At 36.0% G+C, this 16,965-nt stretch overlaps 1 protein-coding gene across 2 annotated transcripts; it reads right to left on the bottom strand.

Moving 5' to 3' along the window:
• Positions 1-704: 704 nt before the first annotated feature.
• acadm (acyl-CoA dehydrogenase medium chain) lies at positions 705-16,898 on the bottom strand. 2 transcript variants are annotated; one of them, XM_055058359.1, is made up of 12 exons: positions 16,806-16,898; positions 15,547-15,652; positions 14,698-14,795; positions 14,356-14,425; positions 13,635-13,735; positions 13,327-13,407; positions 12,696-12,826; positions 12,488-12,596; positions 11,952-12,092; positions 11,747-11,842; positions 1,367-1,615; positions 705-1,063 (listed from the first exon to the last, which is right to left on the bottom strand). In XM_055058359.1, the coding sequence occupies exons 1-12, from the start codon at positions 16,818-16,820 to the stop codon at positions 992-994; spliced, it is 1,269 nt and encodes a 422-aa protein (XP_054914334.1). In that variant the 5' UTR covers positions 16,821-16,898; the 3' UTR covers positions 705-991. The 2 variants fall into 2 exon arrangements, with proteins under 2 accessions (XP_054914334.1, XP_054914335.1); XM_055058360.1 differs by lacking the exons at positions 705-1,063; positions 1,367-1,615 and adding exons at positions 9,764-10,563; positions 10,806-11,053.
• Between the last annotated feature and the right edge of the window lie 67 nt (positions 16,899-16,965).

Genomic DNA, 16,965 nt, shown 5'->3' with positions numbered 1-16,965 from the left:
AAAAGAAAGGGCTGACAGCATTAAAAAAAAAAGGTAAGTGCGAAGTAAATCACAAAGTGCCCAAACAAGTCAGTCCATAGCAATTCAAATAAACCAAAAGGAAAATGAAAAAAAGAACAAACACACAAAAGGAGCAGCAAGCCTCCTAAATACAAGTGTCTGGCTTGTGTTATCAACCAAATCAAAGTCAACCTGCTCTAGCAGAACAAACAACCAAAATATTCACAAAATTGTCAAAGACAATCACAAATCAAAGGTGGGGAACAGCAGAGCAAAACCTACTCCTACAAGCTGTCCCCCTGAGGAAATGATTTCAGGAGCCTTTTATAGAACCAGGTGAGTCTCATTAACATCTGGTGGCTTGCAGTTCCCTTCTGGTCCAATGGGTGTAGTTCCTGCAGCTTCCAGGTAGCCAATCAGGAGATGAGCCATCACAGCTGAACCTACATAACAAAACCCTACACACAGCCAAGAGGCCAGGGGCTGTAACATTTACAAATTTGATCTTAAAGTCAGATGGATGTTCAAGGCAAAATATGGCAAAAATGTCGAGCAAGATTATTATGAAAAGGCTGAAGATGTGAGCGACAATAAATCTTTACAGAAAACTGGATCTGAGTCACTGATGCACAAGAATAACAGCAGCTTTAGTTCAGACTGAGAACCAACGACTGATTAATGCTTAAAGATGCATTTCTGATAAAACCTGTAAGAAGTTAAACTGTTCACTGGAGATATGATATTTTTTACAGTCTTATGTGTTATTCTGTGTTTGGAAACCAGTTTAATCGTCACATTTAAAGTGGTTTTCATCGTTTGAATCAGCAGAATCAGGACCTGGAGACTCAGACGGATTATCTGAATCTTCCGTTAAGGCAGAAAACATCGGAGCTGCATCCCGGGTCAGCGGCCCGATCCGTTTTACAGAAACGCGTTATGTACAGGAGCTACAGGCTAACAGCGAGTCACTGAGGATGAGGACAGATGTCCTTCACTTCTTGGCTCTTCCCAGGTGTTCTCTGGCGATAATGAGCCTCTGGATTTGAGCCGTGCCTTCATAGATCTACAGATAAAAAAAATCAGATCTGATTTAGACTGCTGGTAGTCAATCAATCAATCAATCAATCAATCAATCAATCAATCAATCAATCAATCAATCAATCAATCAATCAATCAATCAATCAAGTTTATTTGTATTGAACACTTCAGCAGTAAGGCAGTTCAAAGTAACAATAGAAACCACACAGTAAACCAGTAAATGTTATATTTGGCTGAGTGTCATCATCACAGATTATTGATTAATGTTTCAAAAGCAAACCTCAACCTGCAGGTTTCTCTGTGTTTTGTCAGTTTTGATCTTCCTCACCTGGTAGATCTTGGCGTCCCGCATCAGCTTCTCCACCGGGTATTCGCTGTTGAAGCCGTTTCCTCCAAAGATCTGGACGGCGTCGGCGGCCACCTGGTTGGCGATGTCTCCGGCGAAGGCCTTGGCGATGGAGGCGTAGTAGGTGTTCCTGCGGCCCTGGTCCACCTCCCAGGCGGATCGCTGGTACGCCATCCGGGCCAGCTCCACCTTCATGGCCATTTCAGCCAGGAGGAACGACACGGCCTGGTGCTGCCGAACAACGACACAGACACCATAACCACCCTGGTAGAGAGGCTTCAATACAGATACCATACCCAAGATTATTAGCCGTTTGCTTTAGTTAATGTGCTCTTATGGAAGGGGATTAGGGCCAAAAAGCTGACTTTTTCCTCAGTTTCAGAATATTTCATATTGTTTATGCATCTTCAGGCAAATCTAGTCTTAAAACTTAAATCAACCAAACAAATTTGGGACAATATTTCAATGTAGATAAAGTGCAAGTTTACAAATCCTATAATAAGGAGGAAACATGTGATTAACTTTCTCTGCAAACAACATAACTGATATAAATCAAAGAACTTTTGGTTATTAAGTTTTTGGATTTTATTATTTCTGGTGTTCCATATTCATTTACTCTCCCTCAGTAACAGAAGAGTTGGGTTTTTTTAGACCTCTAGAATATTTTCTGGACTCTTGGCTTTATTCTGATACAATCATTATTACTGTGATAGGAATAATAATTATATCATTAATAATAAGCAATCATTATTATGATTATTATTATTTTGAAAAGCAATCCAAATAATGTCATTTTGGGGAGGTTATTTCAAGCATAAATGTTGTATAAGGAGTTAAATACACTGTTACATCATAGTTTGAATTGACAGCACTGTAGCTAAAAGGAGCAAGTGCGAGCAAGGAGGAAGTACCTGAGGACAGAAGAGAGCCTCTGCTCTTTCATACTGCACGCGCTTTTAGCTCAAGATAAATTGTTTAGATGAGCCACAAAAAGAGCTCCACAATTTTGCAACTGTTTAGGTTTTTGATTTATTTTTTAATTTCAAGGAAATGTGCAACATTTACAGATGTGTTCCAAAGATCTGTTTTTGTTAAGATGTGAAAACACTGTTGGTATCTCAAACATAAAACTCAGAATCTCAGATGTAACGTTTGTTTGAGAAAACGGTTGAAAATGAGTTTGGGGTTATTCTTATCATTAGAAAAATGAAAAAAGGGTGTATTTGCCTGATAAAATAATTAAAATGGGAGGAAATGTTGAAATGTTTCAAAATGTTCATGTGTTAAATTTCATTCAGATAAAGTGTCATTTAAAAAATGAGATGTTTCTAAAATAAAAGCAATCAGAAGGTGTTTTGTAGAGGCATTTGTTTGTGTGTGGGTTGATATGCGCAACCCACACACATTTAAAGTTTGAAAATGTGAGAAGATGTGGTATGCAGAGGCTTCCGTGGCGTTTCCGTAAAGCAAGTATTGAGACTCGCGTGTATGGCAAGCCGTTTTAACATAAATTCGGTTTCGTCTGACTATGCATCATTACATTCCAGATATCTGAAAATGCATTTTGACTTGACAAAACTACATCCGGAATGGTAGTTCCAGATATCTGCATTTACATTCTGACTAGAAGAATAATAACTCAATATATCTTCAATTACATTTTGACTCGTCAAAATTCCTTTCAAGATATCTCAAATGACGTCACTGGATTTGTAATGTGATGAGACACCTATCCGGAATTACAATTTAAGATATCTTGAACGTAATTATCAATAGTCAAAATTACAATCTTAGATATCTGAATTAAGAATGACGTTGAAGACCCTTTCTGCTGTCCAAACTGTTGCCTGTGGAATTTTATGTTTCCTGCACAAAATTGTCCTTAAATTCCACAAATTAGAAAGTGCTCGGCAATGTTGGAAATGCGGAGAACGCAAAACTTCATAAACTATAAGACTGCTAATGATATCTGCAAAAATGTCCTGTTTTTTCATTTCTGACGAACCGAATGCACTTAAAAACAGCTTTGAAAAGCTAAAACTGCTTTGTCAATCAAAATTCAACATGAAAGTTGTGCATTTTCAAACATCTTGTTTCTATTTTTCATTGTTTTATTAAACTTTCAAATTGCGACGTAAATCAGTGACGCTTTGACTCGTCAGAATGTTAATTTAATATATCTTAAAAAGAAAAGTTGAATAATTCAAGATATCTCTAATTCATTTAGAGATATATTAAAATGAATTTTGACTAGTCAAAATTATAATTCAAGATAATTTAAGATGATTTAGTTTTATCTAGTCACTATTTGCTTTTAAGATATAATTTCCACTAGTCAAAACAAAATTTTTCCTATCCAAAAATACATTTAAGATATCTTGAATTATAATTTTGACTAGTCATAATTTAATTGTAGATATCTGTAATGTGTATTTCAGATAGTCAGTAATTCATTGTAGATATTCTGAATTGAAGTCCCCATACAAAACAATGGTAAATCTGATGTGATTTTGACTAGTCAGAATATAATTAGAGATATCTTAAACTGCTAAAACGTCTAGTCATAAAACAATTTGAGATATCTGGAATTTATGTTAATTTATGTTAAAAAAGCTTGCCCTACTTGTAGGAGCCTTTCGTTTCTAATATATGATGAGTCAGTCAGAATGTATTCCGGCAGCAACAAATGAACAGTGAGCATCAACTACATCAAGTTTCAAGCCACACCCCCAAAAGTCTACTTGATGAACAAATTGCACAGATGTGTTCATCTTCATTCTGCTAAACTTGTTTGAGATTATCCTTCTTGAAAAGTTGGATCTGAAGGAAAAATTTGCAATTTTTCAAACAGCCTGGATTTTCAAGAAATTTTGAACTTTTTGTTTTTCACTGAAGTCGCCTTTTCCACATTTGGATGTTTAGTGTTAAAGTTCCTTGGTGGCAAAAGTCTTCATGTCAGGTAAATGTTTCATTTTTTTCTTTTGTTTATGTAAAATTTTGACTTTTAGGGTCAGGGGCTCAAAGTTAAAAAAGGTCACATTGAACAAGATCTTAAAACACCGTACAACAACAACCTGTATTAATCCAGAATCTAATTGGATCCTGCTATATCATTGCCATCATCTGGGGAAAATCCAAAGCAAATGTAATATATTTTCCCCAACATGTGTAAAGTTGCTGTTAATGTTGCTGTTTCTGATGCTGATGGTCCTGGAGGGTTGAGTTGATCTGAGACTGTAGCTGTTAAACAGACCAGAGGAGAGAAGGTCCCACTGAGTGGGTAGACCTCTCAGTCAATGTCCATGTTGGAGGAGTTTGTACCGGTTTATTCCTCTTCATGGTCAGGATAAGCATAGCATGATTCTGCTGAACTTGTTTGGAATTTATTGGAAAAGTTGAGCTTACTTAGGTAAAATCTACGCATTTTCTATCTACTGAAGGAAGAACAAACATGTTTTAAATGCAAATCCATAACTGCAGTTTTTGTTAAAGTTTCATTAGTTTGTTATTGAAAGAAACTGATTTGGAATTTTTTTTCCTATGCTTGATTCTTTTTATTTTTGTTACTTGTATAAATTATTGTCATTTTCGGTGCTTGAGTCGACTCTTTACCAAATTCTTCTTTAGTCCTATTGAATAATTTCTTGAATGACGAATTTTTCCTTTTACTTCAGTAAAAATGTGTTGAAGTATTTTTACTCTCACTTCAGTACAATGTTTGGCTTCTCTTTCCACTTCTCCTCATGAACTACAAATGAAATCTTTGGAGAATAAATTCTTTGATGACTTTCATCACAGAGGTTTTGTCCATCATCTGCTGCAGAGATAAAGTGTCTAACATTAACCAAATTAACTTGTTACAACCTGAAGTTTTGTGTACTTTAGTTTATTGAAATGTTATATTTATTTGGGTTCTCTTCATTTGTTTCTTTTTAGGCCTCATCCTCCGTCGCTATGGGATTCTCCTCCATCTTGGTCCCACTGCAGGTTATCTGGAACTGGACCTCAGCCTTAGAACTGCTCGGTTCATGATCCATGCTGATGAGATTGGTGAGCTCAGGTTCACCTTGTTGTCTTTTCTCCAACTTTACCTGGATGCAGCATTAAATCATGATTAAAGAATTAACATATTTTTCTGTGTCCTGACACGGTGAATTCTGACTGGGTTGAGTTTTAGTTTGTCAAAACGATATACTTACTTTGGGTTCTGTCTATTTGTTTCTTTTTAGGCCTAAACCTCCTGGGTTTTGGGATTCGTCTCAATTTCAGTTGTTACTTCAAACTGGACTGGAGCCGCAGATATTTTCATTACATGGTCCGTGGAGGTGAGCTGGGTCGGATAAAGCTTTTCTAGTCTCTGTTTCTTCACCTTTATGTGCAGAATTATATTAAATAATAAATAAATATATTCATGTCTTGATGCACATTGAGCTATAAATGCTTAACTACTCAAGTTTGTCCTTTCAAAAAATATATATATATTTTATTGATTTCTGTTGCATTCAGTCATCAGCCTTTTCACTCTGACACCTGAAATCTTAATGCTGAAATCTGTCTGTGCTCTACAGTGCTGAATGGAAACAACACTGGGCCTTATTGGACCTTCAATTTTCAGAATAATTAGAAAACTGGACAACCTGCGGCAAGAGGTAATAAATAATAGTTTAGTGTTTCAAATATTTACTGTGATTATTTTGAGGGGTGTTTATATAGATAAATAAACTGAATTTAACTGAAAATTGAACTGAAGGTGAAGTTTACATCAAAAGGGCAAAATATCACTTTAAACATTGAATTGTTTGCTAAAAAACTGAAATCTGCAATGGAAATCAGTCAGCTACCAAACACTGTTTTGTAAACACATAGTGCGTATTTTTATAATTTATTGCTGATATGATGATGGAAGATCGCTAGACATTAAAAATTAGGTTTCCTTCCTGAAAAGACAAGTGTAGGTAAATCAGACTCTAATGTAAAATATAGTGAAGGTTTGCCTGACAGCTGTGATCATTTTTATTTATTCAGAGAAATGCACCAATAAAGCAACTCAGAAAAACTGTTAAAAGCTTCTTGTAGTTAATCTTCTATATGGATCAATATCCATTTCAAAGTCAAACCACTTTGGGGTTTGACTTTAAAATGCACCGTAATCTGACCTCTGCAAACATAAAAACTAAGTTGTTTTTTCTAAGTTTGTCTAAGATCAATATTTTAATTGGGGATTTGCATCAAACATATGCAACATGTGAAAACAGTAAAAATATTCTAAAATCACTTTATAGTTCTGATTCACACTTCCTGCTGCTATATTTCATTCATTAAACGTTTTTTTTCAGTTTAATCCCATTTAAAGGTTGTTTTCTTTTACATCACCAAATAAAATAAAGGAAAATCTATTCACAAATTCAGAATTATTGTATGATGTGTGTAAATATTGTTAAATAACAAAATTATAATGTTCTGTTAGTGGTCTGATTCATTCAATAAATTGAATTTTGTTTTCTTTTTCATGTTTTACAGATGAAAATCATTCCAAGACCTTCTGCATCAGCAGGATGAAAAAAGTGTTTTTTTTTTATTCTAACAGTGTTGATGTTTAGGCCATTCTAACCCTAAGAAACATGTTTCTTAAAACATGCCCCTTGCAGGATGGATGCTTGAAATACATTTCTGCATTATTATTATTTATTGATATACTATGACACAGTAATCTGTGGAATATCCCACACTTAATAGTGTTGGAGCACATTACAAAATAAATGCATTTCACCCATTAAAACAAGTCGGGTTTTTTTTTGTCTGTTTGTCTAAGTTTGACACTTTCATTGTTTTTTTTTTCTTAGTATTATATAAGTAATTTTGATGTTCATGTGCAGACCATGGAGTTTGCACCACAGAGAAATATTATAGAACCACATAGAAATATTACAGAACCATGATACAGAGCATCTCTTGAACTATTTTGTTCTAACAGCAATTTGCACAAAATATTGTGCTATTATTCCAAATTATTTTTTATATTTGAACACGTAATACCACGTTGTTAAGATATAATATCTTAAAGCAATGTTAATTCTTATGGGTATTTAAATTGCATTATGCGTTTGTTACTCATGACTGATTGAAGGCTAGATTGAAGCCCCAGTTTTCCATGTGTTTTTAATAAAATGGTGAGCTTCTCCCAGAAAGAAATTATGGATAATTGATCTAAAATAAACAACTATTGAAACCCCAGCAGGGGAAGAAAATTTTGTATTAAAATTTATTCATGAAGGGAAATAAATAAACACGAGGAGCCAAATAATGTAGCAATTCCAGTCTGTAATTCCTGCAAAATTTTATTTATTTTTACATATTTGAGAAAACTGTCACCATGTGACAATATATGAGACAGATAAAATGTAAATAAATGAAGCTTCTCCTTCCTGTGCTCCATCTGCAGAAATCCTTAATGAAGCAACAAATCAGAGCCAGGAGAAATGCCTTATCCACTGAACCTGTTAGTACAGGAGCTGCCAATCACTCTAATATGCACGCTGCTAAACCTGCTGGTGGTGGAGAAACAACCTACCATCAGTTAAACTTTTATCCTCCATAATCTGTGGCTGTGCTAAGAAGCGTTAGCATTCACAACAAGCTATGCCTCGTAACATCGTGTCACGACTTAGTGGCAGTTTCAGCAATATTTAGAAAAAAATATATATATATTTAATAAGAGTTACATGCTGCAGTACGGACGAGGATTAGGGCCACTGAATGAAATATAAAACAGTTCTGACTTTAATTTCATAATTCTGGCTGATGGGCGCCAGCAAGCAACCAGCTTCAGAAGCACAGATGCAGGTTGTGGCGGATAATAACAGGCAACTAAGTGATAATTCTTCACAAAAATATTACTGAATTGTGAACCTGTTTTCAACTGCAGGCAAGCATTGAGCAAATACAGACTGATTCCATAAATTGGCATATGACTGAAAAGTCCCTTTGTCAGCAGTTCCAAGTGAAAGACATTATATTGAATAATTAGATATGTTTTAACATATTTATATTTCATAGTATGTTCAATACCTCTTAAAAGATTATTTTCAAAACGTACTATTAACCTGACAAGCCTGATCAGGATGTATATCCTAATTTATTGAATAGGACTGTCTGTCATTCACAAGTAAGTTTTGGTATTAATGTTAGCAAAATAAAAGACGGGTGTTGCCAGTTGGTGCAACAAGACAAGTTGTTGCACCAACTGGCAACAGCCTTGGTCTTGGGGCTTTTCAACTTAAGTGTTAAATCTCCCACAATCCATAAAGATCCTCTATAATGCCTGTTTGATAAAGCGAAGGTCTGTGGGCTACAAAACATCTTCATTATATTTAATGCACTAAATTTTTCCCAGATATTCAGCTTTCACCTGATCAATTCTGCCTGTTTGGAGCTCATTTAGTAATCCGCCGTTTTAGTTCAATGTATTTGCAAGATTAGAGGGGAAGCACTTCTTTCCACATATAAAGAAACACAAAAACAAGACAGCGTCGGTAATGTCTGGGTGTCTGACATGTTTTCACAAACACTACATCTTCTCAATGCAGGTGCTTCCAGTTTTCTATGGTAAATGTGCATTAATTGTGGGCAACTTAACATGAGACACTGGGCTAGCCATGGCGTCATTTAAATGATGCCAATCATGTTTGTGCTGAACAACAATATAAAACACACAATCATTTTGCACTTACATGCACTTATGGCATCATCTGCAGAATTGTGACAAACAGAACCTTCCTTCAGTTGGAGTCTTTTGGTAAATCCTGCAGTATTGTTGGTAATTTTCAAAGGACTCCTTCCTAAACTGATTCACGCAAACCACAACTTTCTTTAACGACATCGGAGGGACATTGCAACCAAAAATAAAATGAAGCCCCGTTCTGTGTGACTGGGAGAAAATGCATGGACACGTGCTCTGTATTATACGGAAGAGGATTAGGGCCATCGAAGAAAAAAGGATTCTCACATTAATGAGAGAATCCTTGAATACACGCCTTCACAGGAGTGTATTCATGGTTGCATAATTTAATATACATTTAACATTTCAAGATAAGAAAAAAATTAATTTCCTTTTAAACACAGTTAAAAGGAAATTAAACATTTTTTAATTTCACAGTTAAACATTTTTCTTATTTTGTTGTCACATCGTCCTTATTCTCATTAGTTTAAACTTAATAATCCAGGCAAATTCCCGAAGAACGTTTCTTTTTTGTTTTTCTTATTGTGTGTATATTTTTTTAACTTTAAAACAGCAACATGACAGGAGGATTAAGGGAAAAGAAACTCTAATTGTAATTTTCTTAAAATGAATTTGCAGAAATAAAAAAATAGTCAAAGGTCTTTTTGAGCAGAAGTGTAATAATTTAATGAGTTGATGGCAAACAGGCTCAGAAAAAAACACTGTTACAGTTACAGTTTTATAGTCAGATAAATCTGACTATAAAACTGTTTAAATCTCATTTTAAATTTAAAAACATTCAAAATATTATTGACCAGATAAAAAAGCTGCATTTTTAGACATGCAAAACAGACTTCTAAACATTTTCTACACATTCTGTTCAAATTGAAAGATATTTTACAAATTTGATCTTAAAGTCAGACGGATGTTCAAGGCAAAATATGGCAAAATGTTGAGCAAGATTATTATGAAAAGGCTGAAGATGTGAGCGACAATAAATCTTTACAGAAAACTGGATCTGAGTCACTGATGCACAAGAATAACAGCAGCTTTAGTTCAGACTGAGAACCAACGACTGATTAATGCTTAAAGATAAAAACTGAAAGAAGTTAAACTGTTCACTGGCTGATATTTAATGATATTTTTTACAGTCTTATGTGTTATTCTGTGTTTGGAAACCAGTTTAATCGTCACATTTAAAGTGGTTTTCATCGTTTGAATCAGCAGAATCAGGACCTGGAGACTCAGACGGATTATCTGAATCTTTCATTAAGGCAGAGAACATCGGAGCTGTATCCCGGGTCAGCGGCCCGATCCGTTTTACAGAAACGCGTTATGTACAGGAGCTACAGGCTAACAGCGAGTCACTGAGGATGAGGACAGATGTCCTTCACTTCTTGGCTCTTCCCAGGTGTTCTCTGGCGATAATGAGCCTCTGGATTTGAGCCGTGCCTTCATAGATCTACAGATAAAAAAAATCAGATCTGATTTAGACTGCTGGTAGTCAATCAATCAAATCAATCAAGTTTATTTGTATTGAACACTTCAGCAGTAAGGCAGTTCAAAGTAACAATAAACCACACAGTAAACCAGTAAATGTTATATTTGGCTGAGTGTCATCATCACAGATTATTGATTAATGTTTCAAAAGCAAACCTCAACCTGCAGGTTTCTCTGTGTTTTGTCAGTTTTGATCTTCCTCACCTGGTAGATCTTGGCGTCCCGCATCAGCTTCTCCACCGGGTATTCGCTGTTGAAGCCGTTTCCTCCAAAGATCTGGACGGCGTCGGCGGCCACCTGGTTGGCGATGTCTCCGGCGAAGGCCTTGGCGATGGAGGCGTAGTAGGTGTTCCTGCGGCCCTGGTCCACCTCCCAGGCGGATCGCTGGTACGCCATCCGGGCCAGCTCCACTTCATGGCCATTTCAGCCAGGAGGAACGACACGGCCTGGTGCTGCCGAACAACGACACAGACACCATAACCACCCTGGTAGAGAGGCTTCAATACAGATATCATACCCAAGACTATTAGCCGTTTGCTTTAGTTAATGTGCTCTTATGGAAGGGGATTAGGGCCAAAAAGCTGACTTTTTCCTCAGTTTCAGAATATTTCATATTGTTTATGCATCTTCAGGCAAATCTAGTCTTAAAACTTAAATCAACCAAACAAATTTGGGACAATATTTCAATGTAGATAAAGTGCAAGTTTACAAATCCTATAATAAGGAGGAAACATGTGATTAACTTTCTCTGCAAACAACATAACTGATATAAATCAAAGAACTTTTGGTTATTAAGTTTTTGGATTTTATTATTTCTGGTGTTCCATATTCATTTACTCTCCCTCAGTAACAGAGAGTTGTTGTTTTTTAGACCTCTAGAATATTTTCTGGACTCTTGGCTTTATTTTGATACAATCATTATTATTGTGATAGGAATAATAATTATATCATTAATAATAAGCAATCATTATTATGATTATTATTATTTTGAAAAGCAATCCCCAATATCATTTTGGGGAGGTTATTTCAAGCATTAATGTTGTATAAGGAGTTAAATACACTGTTACGTCATAGTTTGAATTGACAGCACTGTAGCTAAAAATGATGCGACACATTAACATCCCGTCCTGGACGGTCAAACTGACCTCAGCAATAACTTTGCCGAAGGTTTTCCTCTCCAGGGCGTAGTTGGTGGCTTCGTCCAGAGCCCTCTGGGCCAGGCCTGTTGCTCCGGCTGCCACCTGAGATAAAGTCACATTTGTTAACAGAACAAAACACATTTAAATCTGGAATATATGAGCCAGATCAAGGGAAACATCTGAATGAATTGGTTGTAGCTGGAGCTCTTACTGGTGGTCTGGTGTTGTCAAAGGCTCCCATAGCGATTTTGAACCCGGCTCCCTCCCCGATCAGAACGTTCTCCTTCGGTATCCTGACGTCCTCGAACGTGATGCCTCTGGTGTCCGAGCATTTCTGACCCATATTCATCTCCTGAAAGGACAACGGGTCAGAAAACGCCACCAGCATGAACCATGTTTACTGTTTACATCGCTAAACTCATTTAGTTTTATTTACAGAGACGCTCACAGCTTTATTAAGAGGCCCCAGGATTTCTGCAGGTTCCACCAACTCAGGTTTAAGAATTTGTACGACCATTACGAATTAAATTTAAGATTTGAGTCAGGAGAGAAACGTACAAAAGAAAATCATTTATTTTACATTGTAGTAATGCCAAGATTTATGCACACGATGAATGTAGCTCCTTATGGATTAGCAATAGAAGTGAGCTTTTAAGGCCTTAATGTTCGATGGATTAATTTATAATTTTTAAGGTTTTAATTTTAGATCAATTAAAGACTTTAAAGACGATTGAACACCCTGCTCACCTTCCTTCCGATCTGAATCCCTGGAGTATCCGCTTCCACGATGAAGCCAGTGAAAGCTTTGCTGGTTGGACATTTGGGATCCGGATTGGTGCGAGCAAGGAGGAAGTACCTGAGGACAGAAAAGACAAATAACATGTTGTCTACCAATACGGCATCCACATAACCCCCAACGAGCGAAGGAAGTCGGCAGCAGGTTGTAGACACACACCAGTTAGCTTTCCCTCCGTTGGTGATCCACATCTTCTGGCCGTTAACGACGTATTCGTCTCCCACCTTCTCAGCTCGGGTCTTCAGTCCGGCCACATCAGAACCGGCTCCGGGTTCAGTGACGCAGTACGCCTGTAGAGGAGAAACGAGACGCGTCACAACTCTGAACGACAAACAGAAAAAACTAAAACTACATCCGAATTTAAAGTTTTGAATGTTGCCTAAATTAAATACATTTCTGTATGTTGTGAAAATGAGCTCCTTATATTTACTCTCAAATTGAACTAAATTTTGACTTTCCTTTAACTCCTCATTTAACTTGTTCCATGATTTTACACCAATTTTACTACAAGTCGTTAGGGTTGAGTGATCCGTTAATTTATATCCCTTCTCTTTCAGGAAAACATGTTCTGTTTGTACTCGGTTCATTTGATTCCACCTGATCTTCAAACTGTGGAGTCAAAATGGTGGATGAAACAGGAAAGATGATAATTAACAGGAATAAATTCTTTCAAACATTTGAGTGTAATTAATCTACATTTGTTTCACTAGGTGATAAAAGATTCTGAAATAAATTGACTTTCATTCAATGTTTATACTAAAACTAGCAGTTTGTCTTGTTCTGAACTTACACACATCAGCGGCTCCTCCGTCATCCTTCCCAGGTATTTCTTCTTCTGCTCCTCATTTCCAGCAAGAATTACAGGCATTTGCTGCAGAGTACAAACAATAAGTTTATTAATATGGAGCTTCTCCTTATGATTGATGATATGGAAAAACTATCAGGAAGGAAGTTAAGAAACATAAAATTTGTTTTTGCAGCAATAAACTTAAATTTCTGAAATAATATTTGAATAAAATTCATTAAATAAATAATTTCTGCTCTGTGGAGCTGCTGTCGTGCCCTGATGGCGTCGTCCTGGATGCGTTAGTTACTCACTCCCAGAGAGTTTGCCTCGATGGCCGTCTGCATCCCAGTGCAGGCGTAGGCCAGCTCCTCTGTGATCAGGCAGGCGTCAAAGATCGACAGGCCCATTCCACCTTAAAAGAAAAACTCAACATCTAAGAGAAACTGAGGAAGAAACCTCACATTTAGACTTGGGTCAATAATCAGAATATATATTATTCTGATTATTGAGGGGAAAGTGATTATTTTCTGACAATCTATTCCCATCCAAACATTTATACATTAGCAAATATAAACCATTAGTGATATAAAATTTATAACATGTGTAATTATAAGTAATTTAAATATGACCTAAATGTGAAATAATCATATACATAATATACATGATAAGATACTTGACATTTTAACTGGCATAATTAAAAAAACAACTAATTATTTCACACAGAAACATTTTTGTGAATTTATCTGTAAAGCAGTTTTACCTACAAAAAGCATTAAAACAGGACAAAATTCAATAAACAGATTAATAAATCATTAATCAAGTGAACCATAAAATAATTGATTTAATAGCCCATTTATTGAATTGCCATTAAATCACTAAAAAGACTATTTAAAACAGCTTATACAGATAATTAAATGTGATTAAATTAATTATTTTAAATAAATATTTAATTATCTGCACCTGTTATTAGAAGTGCATGACAATAAAAAAGGTTGGATATAACTGAAATGCATTAAATGAGTAATGGCTTACCATACTGTTGTGGTATGTGACTGTTGACCAGGCCGAGCTCCCAAGCCTTCTTGATGATGGGGAACGGATACTGGGAGAAAGAATGAAGGTCAATTACACATTAAACTTAAACCTCTAAAACCTACATTTGATTTGATTTAAATCCATTTTATATTTCCAAATAATAAAACTGTGTTTTTTAACAGTAAACCAATAGAAGAATGCATTATTACACCAGTATTATTCAAGCTCTACTTTATATCTTTAAGAAATTAGCACAACTGAAGGGTATAAAGATTAGTTTTTCTGTAAAACTACATTTTAAGTAAACATATACTTGAGCCTCTTGTTTTCTGAACCTACTTCAGCACTTCTGTCATAAGCAGCTGCCACAGGAATCATCTCTTCTCGAGCGAAGCGCCTCGCCAGCTGCTGGAACTCCTTCTGCTGATCCGTCAGTTCTGTTCAAAATACAACAGAAACAGTTCAAGAAAGAATTCACTCATTCACTACAAATTGATACACTTTTATTGTTTTCCCAAACATGTTGGTATGACTCAAACAAAACTCATTTATCAAGGAGCCTAGCAAGGACAAACATTTATGAGTGAATCTTTCAGGAGGAAATTAGGTTTTGTTCTAAAATCTGATTCTTGGGTAAAACCACCAAGAAACAAGGCGTCAGTTTGTTTCTAAAGAAAATTTATTTATAATAAACAAATAAATAATCAGAACAGTTTTCTTTTCAGCATTTATGTCCAGCAGTGTGTGTGAAAAAGCATTGGAGGAGTGGCGAAAGGTCAGAAACCACTAGATGGGAGGAATAGAAATGCACCGATCCAATATTACATCTTGTTTTGGTCCTGTGGTGAAAAAATATTCTAGATTGGGTATCGGTAACAATGTTCACAATCCATAAGGACAGATCTATTCAGTATAATTCTATGCTTTATTAATTATTTCACATTATATTTAGAATCCCTAATTGCACTTTCTGTACCATTTGAAAGAAGGTTTGATGTAGTTTGTTTTTACGTGTTTGTCCAAACTTGTGAAGGTATTAGTGTATTTAAATGTGCTGCGCTGGTGCAGAATTATCAATTAAATGTATAATCAAGTACACTGATGACTATGTTTAAAAAAAGAAAAGTTAATTCAGCACAATTTTTGGTATTCACATATTGCTTATTGTCTTGTTTTCCTCTCACTCACCGAATGAGAAGCCGGGAGCTCCTGCATGGCTGCTGGAGGCTGCAGCAGCTGCTGCAGCACCGGAGCTCTGGAGACGAATCCCAGAGCGAAGGCTGGCTCTGAACACCTGCATGGAAGGCAAAGATCAGCGTTACACTTCTACTGCCTAAACCAACACTGACTGCTGCATCTGAGCACATCGTAAACAAACTGATACGCGGCTAAAGAATGAGCATTAAAATCAAAGCCTGACAAGGAGGAGAAGCTAAAGAAACCAAGTCACTTTTACTGATAAAATCACTGAAGTCTGTTATTCCTATTTGTGTTTCTGTGGCCACTTTTATTGATCTTACAAAACCATTAGTTTCAGTACATGTATACCTAAAATCAAATCAGATCAAATGTTATTTGCGTAGCGCCTTTCAGCAGCAAGGCATTTTGTGTTTTACATCACAAAAACACAAAATGCAAAGTCACAGAAACACAGTGAACAATTGAAACATTACATTTTGCCATCATAACATCAGATTGTTGATGTTAGATCATTAATTATGTTTCAAAAGCAACTCTAGACAGTTAGGTTTCTAGTCTAGATCTAAAGGAAGTCACTGTTTCAGCTGTTTTGGAGTTTTCTGGAAGTTTGTTCCAGAGTTGCAAGAAACTTATACATATTATATTCACAGAATCTTTGTCATCATCTTATTGTGTCTACTTACTATTTGGCAGAATAATATTTAGGTAAACATTGTGCTTACATATTATATGCTCTGTGGATTGACATGAAATTGTTCTCCTTTGAATAAAATATAAGAGAAAATAATTTATTGTCCAGCAGGGGGTGAATGCAGCAAGTAAGAGGAAAAGTTACACCAAGGTATTTAAGTATGTTTACTCAGATTTCAGTTTCATCCAGTTATTGTTTTCTAGTATTCCTCCTGCTCCTTGAAATGGACCTTGAGACTGCAGATATTTACACAGGAGGCTAAAGCTAATGCTAGAAACACAAGCACGGATTCAGGTCTGCTATTAAAGATCCGGGAGATGCTGAAAATCATAAAAATAGTGAATAAAACTCGACGGAAAACTATTTTTCTGTTTTAGCCGTTATAACACCAAGCTAACTAATATTAGCATGTGACGTAACGGTTCAACTCGCCTCGTTTCCGTACACAAATGGAAACGAGGCTTTAAATGTAATTTAAAACTTGCATTCACAAATGAACTGTAACTGAATATACAGAAATGTGTCTGTAAATAGAAATTAGAGAAAACAAACGCACCTTGTTGAGCAGCATTGTTGATCCTTCGGCATAAACTGAATCGACTGGACGTTAGCTATCTCTGCTGCAGTAAGTTAGCGTCCTCTTGACCAATCACAGCGACGGAAATGGGTGACGTGTGCAACCTGGAATCTCTTCCGTGATCTTTGCCCCAGTTTCT

This window comes from Poeciliopsis prolifica, unplaced genomic scaffold (genome assembly GCF_027474105.1).
Source record: "Poeciliopsis prolifica strain line A6 unplaced genomic scaffold, Auburn_PproV2 SCAFFOLD050, whole genome shotgun sequence".
Taxonomy (NCBI): Eukaryota; Metazoa; Chordata; class Actinopteri; order Cyprinodontiformes; family Poeciliidae; genus Poeciliopsis; species Poeciliopsis prolifica.
Note: the sequence above shows the minus strand (reverse complement) of the source record. Positions and strands in the feature narration are given on the sequence as shown.

Coding starts and splice junctions, on each gene's coding strand:
- acadm (XM_055058359.1), bottom strand. Junction 12,827..13,326: donor CGGAGGAGCCGCTGATGTGT/GTAAGTTCAGAA, acceptor TCTCCTCTACAG/GCGTACTGCGTCACTGAACC. Junction 11,843..11,951: donor TTGACAACACCAGACCACCA/GTAAGAGCTCCA, acceptor ACTTTATCTCAG/GTGGCAGCCGGAGCAACAGG.